Source organism: Elephantulus edwardii, unplaced genomic scaffold, assembly GCF_000299155.1.
Source record: "Elephantulus edwardii isolate Elephantulus edwardi_28Jun2011 unplaced genomic scaffold, EleEdw1.0 scaffold00029, whole genome shotgun sequence".
Taxonomy (NCBI): Eukaryota; Metazoa; Chordata; class Mammalia; order Macroscelidea; family Macroscelididae; genus Elephantulus; species Elephantulus edwardii.
Genome location: NW_006399779.1, coordinates 9517802 through 9535749, shown reverse-complemented (window position 1 = coordinate 9535749; position 17948 = coordinate 9517802). Strand labels below are relative to the sequence as shown.

At 40.6% G+C, this 17948-nt stretch overlaps 1 protein-coding gene across 1 annotated transcript in view; it reads right to left on the bottom strand.

The window, feature by feature from the left end:
• Positions 1 to 294: 294 nt before the first annotated feature.
• Positions 295 to 17948, bottom strand: part of ELP4 (elongator acetyltransferase complex subunit 4) — a 278785-nt gene continuing 261131 nt past the window's right edge. Inside the window, exon 10 of the mRNA XM_006883725.1 lies at positions 295 to 426. Within this exon, the coding sequence (XP_006883787.1) occupies positions 295 to 426 (132 nt within the window). The remainder of the gene's footprint in view (positions 427 to 17948) is intronic.

The window sequence follows — 17948 nt, the reverse complement described above, 5'->3', positions numbered from 1 at the left end:
GAAGGCATCTTGAATTTCTGATATTTTATTTGCTTTAATTTAAAAACAAAATGATACATTTTCTCCAAAGAGCATAAACAAAATTTTAAAATGATAGTATTTCTTTTGTACTATTTCTGTATAAAAAAAGTAGGTTAAAAAAAGAAAACTGAAGATCTGTGGCCCTATTTTGCCATCGTGAGTGTTTTTGAAGGATTGTAGGGTCAAATCGTTAAGAAAAATATTTACATAAGCTATTAGCAATCATAATTAGAGTGTCATATAATTCTGCATGCAACGACTAAGGAGAAATCGCTAGAAGTCCAGGTGCTTCTTGCCTCCGGCCATCATGCCACAGCCTGGGCCCAGCAGTTTGGCAGATTCTGCCAGATCCTGTTTGCTTGAGCGGCTCACTGTGTCTGACAAGTCTGGAGGCAAATGCAGTCGCTATGGCAGAAGAGTTCAGGAGAAGGAGGGGGGAAAGAAAAAAAAAGAAAAAATTAATTTTGCTTTCGCTAGCATACTTCAGAATACAGTATTATGCTCTGTTGATCAGCATTTAGTCTTGCATATAAAATTCCTGCTAAAACAATTCTTTAGCATGAAGCCCAATATAATCATATCTTATTCCTACCACATTTTAAAAATTATAGCCATTGCAGAAAATGGACCAAGAATTTTAGTGAAACATTTTCAATGTCCAAACTGAAATGTATTAGGGTTTTCCTCATTTAAGTAGAAAACATGTAAATGAACAATAGAAGCATAATTGAGAATGATCACATAAATAATGGTGGGCTTGTTTTGTGAGATTTGCTTTGTTTTTGCTAGGGCTCCAAAAAAATGCTATTTTTCAATCTAATGTAGCTTTTTAACAATTACAGATTATCACAAACATTTGCTTTCTTTTGTCCATTAAGATGACCTGATAACTCCATTTCAAGCCTGCAATTTCTCTAGAAATGTACAATATTCACAGAAATATTGACATAATGACAAAAATATCAATCAAAGGGTCAGTGTTTTTCGTATGTGCTGAGGCGGCAGCTATAACATCTGTTAAATGTCTTCTAAGTTAATTTCTATGTCTGATCTTCACATGCTTTCAAAGCACAGGATAGCTCTGAATACTGTCCTACTCCTGTTATTATACTGCAAGTACAGATTGAGTTAAGTAAGGGAGGCCCAGAAACCAATCATATTTAGTTGCTATTATTAGGGAGAAATAAGCAGATTTCTAAAGAAATTTTTATGTTTTAAAAAGAATGTCTTTTAACTTCCTTTAACTATTAGTGTTCCTACTTGATAAGCTTGCTATCTGTTATTTGAGGCCCGAAGTGGGTACGGGCAGGCTGAGAGAAGGCTATGCCCCTCAACTGATGACCAGCCAAAGCCTTCTAGAGGGGAAGTGGAGGCAACCCATGCAAAACTCTTCAATTACATAAAGAAGGGAGGAAAAAAGTGAAAAAAGGGTAGAATCATTTCTGGGTTTTTTTACAAAATATTATGGTCTATAAACATATGCTCTAAGTAGTTTCTTTCCTGATGAAAGGCTTATTTTTATCTTCACGCTGTATGCAAAGGATCAAAATATTTAACAACATTTAAAAGAATTTATTAAAAAGTTCTTTCTTGATTTACATTCACCTGTAGTTATATATTTAAATATAAATGACCTAGAATGTAAAACATCATTATGTTGATATAATACCAACAAGGATGTCAGAAGGTCAAGCTTTAGAAAACACTGTAATATTTTCACAATGATATCTGTGCTTTTAACACCCAGTCTGCCACATATTACATAATTAAATGTTTATTTCCTTTCTTTACAACCTAGCTTTGTTTTAAAAAAGAATTTTAAACAGAAATGAAAGTGTAAAACGTCTGAGGTCCTTAAAAGCAGGCACAACTCTAAAATCTGAGGTGACAAATGTCCTTGTAGTATTAACTTTCAATATCCATATAAAGAAGCAGGAAGGAATTGTTAAGTTTCATGTTTGAGTTTAAATGTTTAAGAAAGGGTGAACATAGGCTGCTCTGTGGAGGCAAGGATTCTGAAGTTCCGTCTGCTGTACTTTGAGCATGTTGCAAGGAGGGTCCATCATGGAGAGTTCTTGGAGAGGGGCATCGTGCTTGGAAGGGTGGAGGGACAGTAGAGGAGGGGAAGACCCTGGATGAGATGGATTGATTCAGTGACTGGGGTAATGGAGGTAGGTATGCCAGAGACAAAGAGGTTGGCTCAAGATACAACAGGGTTAGGAGCTTTTGAACTATGAGTTACTATATGACTCATATGTTTTACTCTGTGTATATGTTATTTTGTACTATATGTTGCTATGAGTCACAAGTGACTTGACAGCACATCATAACAACAACAAAAACAATACCAACAGTTACTGCTAATGAGTACGTGGAAGATGACTAGGACACACACATGATCTGAGGGCTCTCTGAAGCTTAAAGAAAATTCACCGTAAAAAAATACTTATGTGTATACTTTTGGTTGTTATTATTGTTAGGTGCTATCAAGCTGAGTGTGACCCATAGTGACCATATGAAGAACAGATCTAAACCCTGTCCCACCTCACAATTTCTGACACACTTGAGCCCACTGCTGCAGTCACTGTATCTGTCCACCTGGTGACGGTCTTCCTTTCCTTAACCATCACCTGACCTTTCCAAGCATAATGTCTTTCTCTGAGGAATAGCTTTTCTTGGAGGAATAGACCAAAGTATGTGAGATGAAGTTTGCCATCCTTGCCTCCAAGGAGTACTCCGGCCGCACCTTGTCCAGGGACACGTCTGTTTGTTCTTTTGACAGTCCATGGGAAATTCAGTGCTCTTCTGTAACACCACAGTTCAAAGGTTTTTGGTTAGGACTTCTCAACGACAATGTCAGATGGTGCTTAGGCTGTTCAGGAAATCTACTGGAGTCAACACATTCAAAGGAAGTGCAACCAGGGTGCTCCTTAGAGACAAGGGTGGTGAAACGTCATCTCACATACTTTGGGCATGTTGTCAGGAGGGGCCAGACCTTGGGAAAAAGACATCTTGCTAGGAAAGGTGGAGGTTTAGACAAAGAGAGAAAGACCCTCAGCAAGAGGGATGGACACAGTGACTGTGACAAAGGGCTGGAGCATGGCCGAGATGGTAAGAATGGCACAGGACAGGAAAGGGCTTCAATCTACTGTCCACAGGGTCACTAGCAGTTGTAGTTGATGCCGCAATGACACATAACAACAACAACACTTAAACCAAGGTATTCTAAAATGAACAAAGTACTTGCCACACTTGTTTCCTTACAACTGTGTAACACAAGTAAGACAAATACACAGGTAAACAGTACACTAAACATTTTAAGTTCTGCCTCTGAGGAAAGTTGAGACAAAACAGAAATTGTGGTGGAAGGAGGAAGTAACAAAAAAACTGAGCTGAATCTTCTAACGTGGATTCCAAAATGTAGAAATGGTGATCTACTTTACAGTTGAACCAATAGATCTCTAACATTACAGGATGTGTTGGGATGAATACACTGTACAAGTAAATAAAGAGAACTAGAAGAGTTTCTTCAGAACTTAATACACGTAATTTCAGGAGTCTACCTATTTGCCTGTTGAATGGCTAGAAATTTCTCTTCCTCTGTTTCTCTAGGCAATGAGTGTGAGCCAGTTGGCTGAAAGCCCTACACAGCAAAAATAGCTAAATGTGACATTGTTGACATGCTTGGAAATCTTTCAGGTTGAATGGCTTTGAAGGAAAGTCAACTAGCATTTGTGTGCAACTTCTGAGTACAAAATTTTTAGGTAATATGATTAAATGCCTCTAACCAAATTGACATTGTAAAAGCATCCTCCTGGCCAATGAAGAAGCCCAAGGATGGCTCCTCGGAAATACATGAATCGAGGTGTGACTTCGCCTGCTTTTGTCGATTATGACTTGAACAAGTTTACTCTGCCTTCTAAATTCTCAAGGAGTTGGGTTTTTCCCTTTCTTTCTGAGCCTCCCCCTGTGCACCATGTCAGTGTGATGTGAAACAGTGAGGAAGAAGGTGAGATCAGGTTCCAGGCTGGCCAGGTGTGTCACAGATTTTCCCTTTGAGGCTTCTAAAGCTTTTACACGTTTGACATGTAAATGTTCAGATGCTGCTGTAGCCTAGATCTGTCTTCCAAGCAAATACACGGCAAGATCCTCGGCATAGCATGGTGAACTTTAAAATGGCAAGGCTGTAGGTTATATAAACTTTTAGACCTTGAGAGTTCCCTGAGTAATGGTTTAAAATAAAAAGCATGCTATATGGGGGGTGGGGTGCGGAGGAGAAGACGATTCTTTTCAATCTTGTCAACCAAATCAAGGCATTTGTCTCCCCCCGCCCCGCCCCTTATAGTTGGGGGTGGAGGCCTTATGAGTCAAAAGAAAAAAACAAAACCCAAAACAAATGTATCTTACATCTTGGGCTCCTCCATCAAGTTTCTTTCCCTACATTCTGATTTTCTATCCCCAGAATCTGGGAGGAAAGGAGAGTGTTACTGATATGGGAGGTGGGTATTTGTATATGACTGGAGGATGCTTATATTCCCTCCCCCCATTAATTTCTGTCTGAAATGATGGTTCCTATTTAGGCAAAGGGATTTTGGAAGGATATGGCAGCTGCAGAGGGCCCCACCTAGGCCTGGGCCATTCACTGGATTCATGGGATCTAACCTGCTAAGGAAAACAGTGAGGCTGGCACAACACACTGGCAAACGAGAAGGGCTCCTGCCAGAGTGGACGCTCCGTCCACTGAGGTTGGTAAAGCAGCCACAAGAAGAGCGATTATTTGCTCGGCGATTCTGGGGTGAACCCACGGGCTTTGGCTTTGGGAGTTCTTGCCCCTCCTCCCATCTCCTTGTTGGGCTTAGCAACAGGGTCACTATGAGCTGGAACTGACTTGAAAATAATGCTGGGTTTTGGTTTTTTTTTTTTTTTCTTCTTGAATCAACACTGCACTGATTCCTGGTCACATAAGGCTGATTTTCTGGCTCCAAGGCTCTTTTTCTAATTCCTTTTCTCATAGCCTGCCAGACCTGTGCTCAGAGCTCATGGCTCCTGGACAGAAGGGGCAAGATAATGAATCTAGATTACATCTGGATTTGAGACAAATTGCAGGTAAATACCCATTAAAATAAGTTTAATCAATTTATATTTTCCATATTTTGCCAAGACCAAACCACCAGGCCCTATTTGTGTTCTGAAAACAATCAATATACTACCTTTTAACCCTTAGCAGAAGCACAGGGATTTATTCTAATCCTTTTTGACATTTCCTGACAAGCCACAATTTGTACTGCTCTGAATCACAGAAATCAGTGTTAATGTTTCAAAGATTTAAAGGAGATTTTTTTTCCTTTGAAGGATAGCCAATTTAAATGAAAACTTGAAAATACCTTAGTACACATCCATTTTACATTTGTTCATGAATAGAGGCAGCCAGGGCCTGCTTAAAGCAGTACTGGGCTCGGAGGTAAAGACAGTTGAACATCTGGCTGTCACTCACTCTCGGTGTGAACATGGACAAGCCAGTTCATCTCTATCACAAGGGGACTCATTCCTCCCTTTTCAGTCAAGGTTGATGCTCTTGGCATTTCTCAGCGGGTGGGAAGAAGATAAGGGACCGGAAAGGCAAGAATTTGAAGTTGGAGATACAGTTTCCACTCATGTAAGAATTTACATATGGCCACATCAACATACACAAAGGCTAGGAAATAGTAAGAAAAAGAAAATGAAAAACAAAACAAAACACCCCACCCCAAAACATTATTACTATGGAAGAGTAAACTCAAGTCAATTTAAAGACTAAGGTGCACTTGATCCAAGCCATGGGGTTTTCAATTGCTTCTGATGCCCCTGAAAATTGGGTGATGAATAAGTAAACCTGAACAAGAATCAATGCCTTTGAATTGTGGTATTAGCGAAGAGTACTGAATATCCCATGGACTGCCAAAAGAACAAACAAATTTGTTTTTGAAGGAAGTGTAGCCAGAGAGCTCCTTAGAGGCAGGGATGGGGAAACCTCCTCTTTCTTATGTTGGGCATATTTTTAGGAAGAACCCATCCTTGGAGAAAGACATCATGCTGGGAAAGATAGAGGGTCGGCAAAAGTGAGGATGATCCTTAATGAGATGGATGGTACAGTGACTAAATGATGGATTTGAGCTTGACAGAGATAATGAGGATGGCACAGGACAAGGCAAGGTTCAGATCTGCTCACGGTGCCGCAGTTCAAGTCACAGTGTCGCCATGAATTGTAGTGGACTCAATGGCACCTAGCAACAATTACATGGAAGAGTAAGCAGGTTGATATCGAGCAGAGAAGATTAGCAGTTTGTTCCAGGGCCCTGACGAAATGATCACCATCCAGATGTGTTATACAGTATGTGACTTACAGGTGACTGCTTGGGATTCCATTCTCTATCTTTGTATCTGACCAAGAAAATGCAGTCTGATGCTGAGACCAGCCCAGAGGACCATTCAAACATTCACTAATTGAATGAAAAAACAGATTAGAGACTTTGTATTTATATACCACCACTCAAGTGGCCTAATGATGTTTGTTAATTTTTAATACTCCGTGTTGACTCAATGACAGTCAGTTGGAATTAAGAGTTTTGATCAACAATATTAAGGATCTGTCTATTTGATGCCATAGGTGTGTCAAACACCATAATTGGCTACCCATCGTGGGCAATGTTTGGTGGAGCTCCCAGATTGATTCAGGTTTGGAGGCAGGAGTGGCATCCAATTCCTAAACCACATGCCACTGGATTGTCTATGAACTTGGAGAAATGATGATAATTATAGAAAGGCTTCAGACATTTTGTTCATATATACATATATGGAAGGCCCTTGTTTTTAAATGTTGATTGGGCCGAAGGCCTAGTGTTATTATTTTGGAGGAACATTCTTCTAAGTTGTACAGCACTCTTCTTTCAATTTGTTGCACTGAGGTAATCTGGGTTTGCTGTAAAGCTGAACCTTGCGTCACTGGGGGTCAAATGCCGTAACGGCTGCCCATGGTGGACAGTGTATGGTGGAGCTCCCAGCTTAAGACCAGTTTGGAAGCAGAAGTGTCATCCATTTCCTAAACCACATGTCTCTGGAAACTCTATGAACCTGGAGAAACAATAATAGTTATAAAAAAGGCTTCAGGCCTTTAGTTCATAGGGCCGCTCAACTCGATGGCAATCAACAACAATGCATAAAAAGAGTGTTATTTCCCTATAAGTTGTAGAAAGAAGTGATTTTGTTCCAGGGTGCTGTGACTTGAATGTGTCCCTTAAAAAAGGATATGTTAAAATCCAAATGTCTGTACTTATGACTAAATGTAGCTCAGCTAGTGAGTTGAGCTAATTCAAAGGCCAGCCTCTCTCTGGGGGTTAGAAAGGTAATCTCTTTTCATCTGATTTACAGCTTTGGAAACCCAATGGAAAGTCAGCTATGAGTTGGTTCCCACTTGATGCCTAAGGAAGTGATTGAGTGAAGAGTACCTGTGAATGTGACCTTATTTAGGGAAGTAGGGGTTTTCCTTTAAAGAACTTACCAACCACATGAGTAGTGTGGGTCTTATTCCTGTTCCCTTTTGAGTTGTTGTTAGGTACTGTTGTGTTGAGCACAACTCACTGCAACTATGTGAAAAACACATCTGAACCCTGCCCTATCCTGTACCACTCTCATCCTCTCTGACACACTTGAGCCACAGCTGCAGTCACTGTCAGTCCATCTGGTGAGGGTCTTTCACTGACTCTCCACCTTTTCAAACAGGATGTTCCTCTTCAAGGAATAGCCTCTCACCATAACATGCCCAAGATATGTGAGATGAACTTTTGTCATTTTTACCTACACAAAGCATTCTGGTGGCACTTTCTCCAAGATAGATGCTTGTTCTTTTGGCATTTCACGGGATATTCAGCACTCTTATCCAACACCATAGCTCCAATTCATCTTTTCTTTTTCTGTTAGCCTTATTCATTGTCTAGCTCTCAGAAGTACAGCAAGTGACTGAAAAGATCACGACCTGAATATGGTACATCTTAGCCTGCAAACTGACATCACTGCTCCTCAGTAATTTGAAGAGGTCCCAGACTTTCCCAATGCAATATATCTCCTGATGGCTGGTACCAAGGGTGTTGACTGTGGATCAAAGTAAGATGAAACTGTCAACCTTTCTCCCATCTATCATGATTTTGCCTGTGGGTCCAATGGTGAGAAGTTTGTTTTCTTTACGCTGGGGGGCAATCCATATTGAATGTTGTAGGCTTTATTTTTCGGCAGCAAGTGCTCCAAGTCCTCCTCACTTGCAGCAACCAAGGCTGTGTCCTCTGCATAACCCAAGTTGTTCATGAATCTTGCTCCTCTCCTTCTTGGAGTCCAGCTTCTGGAATTATTTGCTTAGCAGAGAATGAATAGGTATGCAGAGAAGATACCACCCCTTACATCTTTCTTAATTTTAAACCTACGTATAGGCCTCAAACAGCCCCACACGGGGGAAGAAAACAGATGAAAACCTATCCACACTCCAAGAAATGCTCAGGCCCTGAAAGAGACAGGACAGACTCTTCCTCTAGAGCTGACAAAGACATATTGCCATACTGATGCCTTGAGTTAGGACAATTCATTTCTGTTCTTTTAAGCCACTTACTTTGTGGTATTTCCTTTAAATCGGAACCCTAGTAAACAAAGACACAGAGGCACTTGGAGAAATCCAAAGGAAAGAGACAAGTAAAGCAGGCATGATAAAATACACCCATCATCACAGTAGTGCTGTAATTTCTCTACAAAATGATTGTTTTGACTTGCAAAAGATCAGTTTTACATGTTATTCTGTAATTATATTTTTACTTTATTATATTTATATTAAATAATGATTATTAAAATATAGTATTACATTATAATTTGTATACATTAATTAAAATTTTTCAATATGAAAGATTCACTTGCTTAATTCTGATGGATTTTAGATTACTTTAATTATTTAATAAGTCAGTGGAAACAATACCAGAAGCATTACAGCATTATTTTTTTCTCTTTATGGATAGGCACAGATACACTGGTAGTAGATGAATATTCCTAAAAAAATTTCTACCACACAGGGTCAAGTTTTAGTTTTAAGTTCATTTTTTCTTTTTAAGGTCTAATTAATTTTCAGGGTTGAAGATTAAGACTGTTTTACTGAATGGCATAATAAAACTATATCTTTTAATTTTTTAAAATGACATATTTAAATAGCAAAAACCTCATTATTTCTTCCTGAGTGATCTAAAAACTGGGCCAGTTTCAGGGCGCCAACAATACACATTGGTTGTCCAATGAAAAATGCTCAGGTATGCAATTATTTTGTCCAACAATTACAAGTGACAGTATTTTCTCTTAATGTAGTTGCGAAGAATTCAATTGTCTAAAGAAAAATGTAATTTGTGAAGTGTGTGTCTGTGTTGTTGACTGGTAGATTACTCCTATTATTTAGTTGTCCCCCCTTTTAGCTGCTAATTGAGCCCTAAATATTTCTCTGGAATAAAGTTCACATTTCCCAGGTTCCCTTGCTGGTGCCAAGTGACTGAGTTATCCTTTTATGTTTATTTTCTGATCACTTCATATTGAGTGTTATATTAGCTTTAGGGTCAGATCTTAAAAGAGAGGAGTGTCATCTATTTCCCCTTTCCCTCATCACAATTTTATCTTAACAAGAGGGTCCTCTGTCGTTGGCCCTGATGCACCCTCTTCTGGTGCCTCCCTTCTCCATGATGTGAGAGATCATATGCTAACGAGATGTGCTCCTGTACATCTTATCCTCTCCTCCTGTGAACATGCTGTAGGACTCAAGATCATAAAATTCTCTGGTCAAATAGCCTCAAAGCTTGCACAAGTCTCTTCTCCAGGTATGTCACCGCAGGGTGGGCCTTTGCTGTCTAGCTGCATACCCTGGGGGTCCCAGGAGTGGCCCAGGTATAGCTGTGTGCAGGGTGTATGGGCAGAATTTGAATGTGTGAGTGGGGCTTCCACAAGCATGTATGCATGGCCCTTTGTGTGCAGGAAGGAAGGCAGAGTAGAAAGAGAAAAGGAGTGGGCTGTGGGCCAATTTGCTCTATGTCTCCACATGGTTGAGTGGAATCCTGATCCTAAATTCAAATGTGGTTTTTCAAGAAGGCATATTTATGAAGAAGGTATGATAAAACATATCTAGTAGTTTTTGGCTTGATGACTTTTCCAACATTTAGCTCTATGTAGTCCTTTAAGCTCTTGTTCTTTGTTGTTAGGTGCTGTTGAGCTGAGTACAACTCATAGTGACCCTGTGAACAACACAGCTGACCCCCTAAACAGATATGAATCCTGCCCTATTCTGTGCCATCCTCATCTTTTCTGACACACTCAAGGCTACTGCTGTAGTCACTATATCAATCCCTCTTGTGTAGGGTCTTTCCTCTTTTTTTGACCTTCACTTTTCTAAGTATCATGTCCCTCTCCAAAGAAGAGCCTCTCCTAAAAACATGACCAAAGTATGTGAGATGAAGCTTCATCATCTCTGCTGCCAAGGAGCACTCTGGCTGCACCTTCTCCGAGACATAGCTGTTCTTTTGGCAGTCCATGGGATATTCAGCACTCTTATCCAACACCACAGCTCAAAGACATCAATTTTTCTTCTGTCAGCATTATTCACTGTTCAGCTTTCAGATTCATAACAAGTGACAGATAAGACCATGGTCTGAAATCAGGTCCATCTTAGTCTACAAGTTGACATCATTATTTCTTAGAAATTTAGAGAGGTCCCTGACTGTAGACATTCACAGTACAAAGTGTCTCCTGATTTCCTGACTGCTGGTCCAAGAGTGTGGACTGTGGATCCAAAAACGATGAAATTGTTGACAATTTCACCCTTTCCCTTTCTATCATAATGTTGCGCATCGGTCCAGTGTAATGATTGCCGTTTTCTTGATGTTGAGATGTTCTTGCTCTTCTTGTTATGTCCCCTGGAGTCAGTGAAGACTCACAGTGAACCGATGAACAACGGCTCTGAACTTTGCTCTATCCTGAGTCAACCTCACCATCTCTGACACACTTGCCCCCTTGCCTCAGTCACTGTGTCAATCCAACTTTCATTCGACCTCTAAGGCTGGCAGTGGTGGTAAAAGGAGAGCCAGCCAGCCAGCCTGAGGGCTGATTTATGGGTGGGGCTTACACACACACACACACACACACACACACACACACACTGTTCCTGGCGACCTCAGCAGCAGTGACGACTACAGCAGTGAAGAGGAGGCCAGGTCAGCTCATACCCAGCTACCATTCGTCCGCCTTTCTCCCTCCCGCATTGTCTATGCACCCCTCAGCTCGAGGCTCTGCAAATGTTAGGGGTGACTCTAACTCCTCCGTTCCCATTTACTGCCATGTAGGCATGAGGATGAGCACTGAAGCACATATACTGATCATAATAGGGAAACTCTGGGTTGAGGAGGGCATAAAAAAATGAAAGGGTCAGTCTTCTAACACCATCCATTAAGATACCCGGGTCACCTAACTAGGCTTTTATGTGGGACATAAATATTTACCTATTATTTAAGTCACTCTATAGTTTTAGGTTTCTATAATAACAGCCCAACTTATACCTTGTTTCTACAGAATTTGGTATCTGACAAAGGGAGCACTCACATTATTCCACCATTAAGTTGGTTTAGTGTTTGGAAGGTGGGTAGTAAGGCCACATGTTGCAGGCTGGAAAGTCAGTGTCCTCTATGATGTGGTGACATTTTAGGAGGCAAAGCTTATACCCCTCAAGTCAGTGACTCTAGGGTAAACATGAAAAATGTTAGAAAAATTCAGGACATTATTGTGCTAGATGCTCATTAGCAAAGTCCTTCATAAAACACAAAACTGAAGGTAGAGATTTTGTGGGAAGAGCTAGAAGGGACTATGACGGTTTTAAAGTGGGCTTATACTCATAGCCCTGAATCTAAACTGACTGATGGCTGAGTAATTTGGGACCACACAGGGTTAAAAAAATAATCAATCTTTTCTGTACACATACACCTTGGCAGGAGAAGTCTGTACCCAAAGCCTTTGTTAAATACCTCCCATTAAGAGTCTGGCTAGAAGATGGGAAGCAGCTCAGAGACAAAGATCAGATTAAGGGTGTTGCCTTCCCACCCATATCTATTATTTCTGATGAGTTCAAAATAGCTGTGGATAAGATGAAAGAGAGTGAGGCCAATGTGATAGTTGAGAGGATACACTGTACATTTGACTGCCTCTGGAGGGCCTTCCCGTGTATCTGAAGCTGGAATGATATAGATTGAGTCCAGTCACCAGGAAGTATCTGGATTGAATTTGGAGTGTATGGGTGATGAAAATGGTACCACACTTGGCTGCTAACTGAAAAGATGAAGGTCCAAATCCATTCAGAAGCTTCTCAGAAGACAGACTTGGTTATTTCCTTATGAAAAGTCAAAGGAGGCAGAAGCTACCTCTCTGCTGTTTTAACTATTGCAATATGTAAGTATTGCTGTGAAGACATTTTTTTTTCTTTCATCAGTATTCCGGTGACTACTTAATAGCCTAATCAAATGAGTTGAGAGATAGTTGTGGAAGTGGCCAGACCAGTGGCGGCAGTGGGGCCCTGGAAGCAAAAGCTTTCAGTTAACAGCTTCATTGTACACTCTCCTCACTGTGGTAGAGACAGTAGCTTCCCTAGACACTAGTTTAGTGACAATGTCTTTCAGTCTTTCCAATTATTTTGCCAGTCCCCAATTTTCTGTTATAAAATTTTCTTCTGTAGAAAATAACTAGGTGGTATCTGTTTTGAAGCAACTGGATCCTAGAACTATGTCTAAACAAGCTCTCTGGCTATCATTACTTGAAAGTGGAAGTGGTGGGAGGCAAACAGACTGGAAAACTTTGAAAGTCTTAAGGGAATAGTATTAACAAATACAAGTCTCGTCAAAAGCCTACAATTACCCAACCACTAAATAATCACAAGGCTCCCAAACCTGTTTATCAATAAGTGGGCTATCAGAATTGTGGGGCACTCAAGAGGCATGCTGTCCGATGGCCATTTTATGTGACCATAGGTGGCAATGGGCAAGCACTGACTTCCTAAAGAGATATAGGAGGTAATGGTCCAGCTAGTTCCTGCTAGACAGAAGAACCAGGGGGTCAAAATTGGGCTAAAGAAATCCCTCTACTAATAGAGCAGAGAATTTTTGCAGTTTCTAGTCAGTGAGCGAGTGAGCCAGTGGGATTTGATAATTATGTGGGATCAATAATCAGTTACCACTGGAGAGTGGGGAATGTGTGCTGTGCGCAGGAAGAAGGATGGGCCTGCACATTTGGGTACCAGGGCATGTGGACCATGACAGAGGCCTACTGTCCTTTCTCTCCTATATAACAGCTCTTGAAGTGATAGCTACCCTGAATAAAGGATTCATTAATAAACTGCCCTAACAGCTCACTGTGGATTATGGAACTTGGTCCAATACAATGGGAACAAAGTAGAAGTAATGCTTTGATTTCAGAGTTTTTAAATTGGAATTTGAACTCAGGCAGTCTGGCTTCAGGTTTGCATTCTTAATCACAGCTTTATGAGCCTAGAGGAACCTTCGGTTGGTGGAAATGCTTCCTGTGCTCTGTTGGTAACAGAAAGGTTGGCGAGTCAAGTCCATCCAGAAGCCGCTCAGAATAAAGACCTGATGACCTAGTTCTGAAAAATCAGGTACTGAAAATTTCATGGAGTTCAGTTGTACTCTGACACTCTTGGGATTGTTAGGACTAAGAACTTTCTAGAGCACTAGCAATTAAAGGGTCAACTAGACAGGAAAGAAGAGATCCCTACTTTCATGAACTTAGAATACCAGGAAGAGATACTAGGCAGACACTTACACACAATATAGAGGAAAGCACATAAATTAGGATGATTATTTCAGAGCGTGAAACAAGTTTCAAGGAGGGAAAATGGAGAAATGATGTTGGCTAGAGATTGGGGTGGTGCTATTTTGTGGAAGGCCTTTAGGGAGTGCACAGTTGAGCGAAAACCCAGATTTTATGAGAGACCCAGCTCTTGGGAGACCTGGAGAAAGAAGTTATAGAGAAGGGGTATCAAATGCAAATACCCTGAGGCAGGAGCAAGCCTGGCATGTTTGGAGAACAAAACAAAACAGCGAGTGTCTAGGGCAGTCAACGAGCAGAGACTAGCTAAGAGAAGTTTGGCTGGGTGTGCCAGTGTCGGATCTGGTAGGGCTTGTAGGCTGTGCTAAGTGATTTGGATTTAATCACTTGCCACAGGGAGCAGGGAGAGTGATGTAAACTTATGTCAAAAATACTATGGCGATCTCACCCATATTTTACAAAAATAGGCACATGAGCATTTGAAGAAAAAATGAACAATTGTTGCTAAAACGCTGCTTTCTTTAGATTCAAAAGCAACATTCTAGCTACGAAGTGACCCAGGGCATCAACCATGGTCCTCCTGTAGGGAGTGCTGGTTCTCGGTCTCATGGCCAAGAGGAAGGATCTGGTGAAGAGGCAGACTCTGTGCAAAATGTCTGTGCAAGAGAAACTTGAGTAACACCATTCATAGGGATGGTTTGCAGAGTTTAATCCTCTTAAAACGTGAGTCAGAATATTTTGGATTACACAGTGACAGAACACGACCATGTTTCAGTCTCAGTGTTGCTGAACTTTCAAGATGCTAACAGATGTGGGAGAATGCCGTTATTGGCCTTTACTCCATAAACGGGCAGAGAACAAACTAGATTTTTCTTAGAGGACTTTGCTTAAATGAATTCTATTTTTCCATAAAAAAAAAAGAGAAAGGCAATCAATGTCTTTTCATTTTGCATGTCTGTTCCCACTATTTTATCCCTTTTCATGTTGTGGTATGAATGTGAATGGGACTAGGGGTGGGGGGGGAATCATTTTAGGTTACAGCCAGAGTAAGATGGTTTTAAACTGTCATCCACACTTGTATAGTGAAACCATTGTGAAAGCTGCCCTCCCTCCACTCCTGTTGGCCTCTTCTCTGGGATAACAAGATGGACTGGAGCAGCCACACATGGGCATTCGTACTCTACCGTCCTTGTGAGCCTCTGATTGCGCCCTATTGCCCAAATGGGTCTCCGCATCTCTCCCCAACTGACTCCCTTCCATTCATCTTTCTTTAACTGTGGAGCGGGGCCTCTCACTCTGGCAACCTTTTTGCTGGTCTCCAATTGCTGCTTAACCCAAGGCTTGTATGGCTCTGGAACACACAATACAGGCTAGAGCATATAAGCTCCAGAGTGTGTAGAATTTGAATTAAGCTTCAGCAGGGCCAAGTAGAGAGATGCTGGAGACCAAGGGCCTGCTGCTGCTATTGCCAGCAAATGGAACAAGATTGGCATCTTTATGTGCTTAGACTGGGGTTTGTGGGTTTTTTCCCCCCTTCAAACTTTGCTGGACTTTAAAAGCATGCCTTTTCCAGGAAGTCCCTTTTCCACTCCGATAACTGGGGACACATTTTTTGAGCAAGCTTCTGGGCACTATCCATCAAGTAGCCTCAGAATATGAAGGCATTTCTGTGACATGTTGTATGTTAAAAATCAGAATGTTGATCTTGAAAAAAAGAAAACTTCTTTGGGAAATAAATTAAGAAAACTAATTACATGATATTTTCTCTGTATTCTTTCTTTTTTTCCTTTCAAAGTATTCAGAAGTTAATCTGGAGGTGGCTAAAGGTAACAATCTCCTTGTCTTTATTTGCTAGAATTCAAATCCATGTTCACTCCATACTATACTATGAGCCTTTCTACTCAGGACAGTTAGCAGACAAACTTGAGCATAACCTCAAAGCAAATCCCTACACATTAGAGATTTCTAGAAGGAGTGCAGATCTAGTCAAGTTAGGGACTGGCAGAGATGTGCTACCTAACTTATGGAACAGATGAATTCTAAGACAGGAAACGGCAGTAAGCACAGACTTTTGGGAACTAGGTACTTACAGACTGTTTAAAGTTATGTAAAGAAATTTCAAACTTGGCAGATTTTGATAGACACTCACTTTGACAATGTGTTAATTATATATTACCGCGTGTAAGTATAGCATATATATGACATACACTGATTTCCTTTGGGTTGTGTGTGAATGAGTCCCCAGAGCATAAAGACCAATGTGTTTTGTAACATAATGCCCTCCAGTGTATGCAGAACATTGCTCTACAAAGTACTGAGATGGGGTATGAAATGCTTGGTGGAAATGCCAATGTAAAACATCCTGACAGCATTAAATCTCCCAACTCCTCTCTAGTTACTTTGAGACCCCTGCATTTAAGGGTCTGCTAGTTCCTGGTTATGAAGAAAGAATTTTTAACAGGGCCAAATGTAGGTGTTTACAAGGGGGAATTGTTGTTTTTTATTAGGAGCTGCCTTATGTTCAATAGTTGTATTTACTTTGTCAAGCTAGCCAGAATTAGAAAATCCCCATTGCTAGGCAGCCTAGAGCGTCCATGAAGTATTTCTGGGCATTCAGAACTGAAGCATGTGCTGCCCAAAGGCAGGTTTCATTACAGTGTGTTATTTAGTTCTCCTCCATCCCTACCTTCCCCCTCCTCCAAGATAGTAGTGCTTCTCTAACAGGAAATCATGGTTACTTTATGCTGAAACATATTTACATGACTGAAACACGACAATTAACACATTTGTAAAGCTGGAGGGATAGGCACACTTTAATGGTTTTTTGAAGCAGGCTGATTTCCTGGAGCCTTAATCTTATTTTATATTGTTCTGCATGCATGAACAAGTTCTTCTTTACTCTAGGTATCTGACAAAGTCTACCTGGTATGAATGTGAATCAAATGAAAATAACACAAAAATTAATTTTCTGTTTTATCTTTGCCAGAGCATTCCAAACTTCTTTCACCAGTTCAGTGTATGTGGAGGGTTATGCTATTATTTCAGACAATGTTGTGTTCACTCTTATACAAAGGCAATTAGGTAGCATGCTTTTGGTCTGACAAAATGAAACGTAGCTTTCTCTATACTAGATGTATATAAACTTCTCAGAGTATTGCAAAGTATCAATTACAACAGTGAATTTCTTCACTCTTCATGGACAGATAAAGGTAGCTTTCCCAGGTGTACATTTCACTTTCTCCAAACTCAAGTGGCCACTCAGGCGGTATTAAGTAGTATTCCATAGTGTTAGGGTTATGTATGTCCATTTATATATAGACACATACAAACAGCAGTTGGATTTTTTTAAAACATTTATTTCCTAGTGCTTAGGCTCAAGCAACATTGTCATGAATATGTGAATATCTTTTAGCCTATAGATTAATTGCTGAAATCTAGGTAAAGCTTAGAGAAAATATCTTCACTATCAGAGACCAGAAAAATGAAATGAAACTCTATCTTCTTTTTGATTTTTGAAAGCATGCCACCTCCTTGGAGTCCTGATCTCAACTCTCATAAATTTAAGGCAAATTTACAAATTACACTGGCTTCCAATAGTTGCCTAGTACATCTATTTCCCCTCTATCCCTTCCGCCTCCCCCACGGACCTCCCTCCTCACTGATTTCAAAGCTCGAAGAACAGACTGGGTAAAGTAAGAGCCCTCTCTCCACATGCCTTAGGGCGGTGATGGGGCGGCAAGACCGGAGCTCTCTAGCTGAGGGATACAGATTAGAGAGGAGGACATAACTCCAAAGAATGACTCTTTTCTGACGTGACTTCACAGATTAGAAGTAAGCAATGACTCAATTTTATTTTAGATAGAAAACCTCTCCATGAATAATGGAAAAGACAGTGAAAAGAAATGAAGCAAATAAAGCAGGAAAAATACCGATGGTCAGAAAAGAGCAAAATATTTGTGAGTATATAGATTAATAACTATGCCTACTTTTAGGGGATTTCTTTTTTTGGTTTGCCTTAATCAAAATGCATGTTTCTACAGGACTGTTAACAAGAG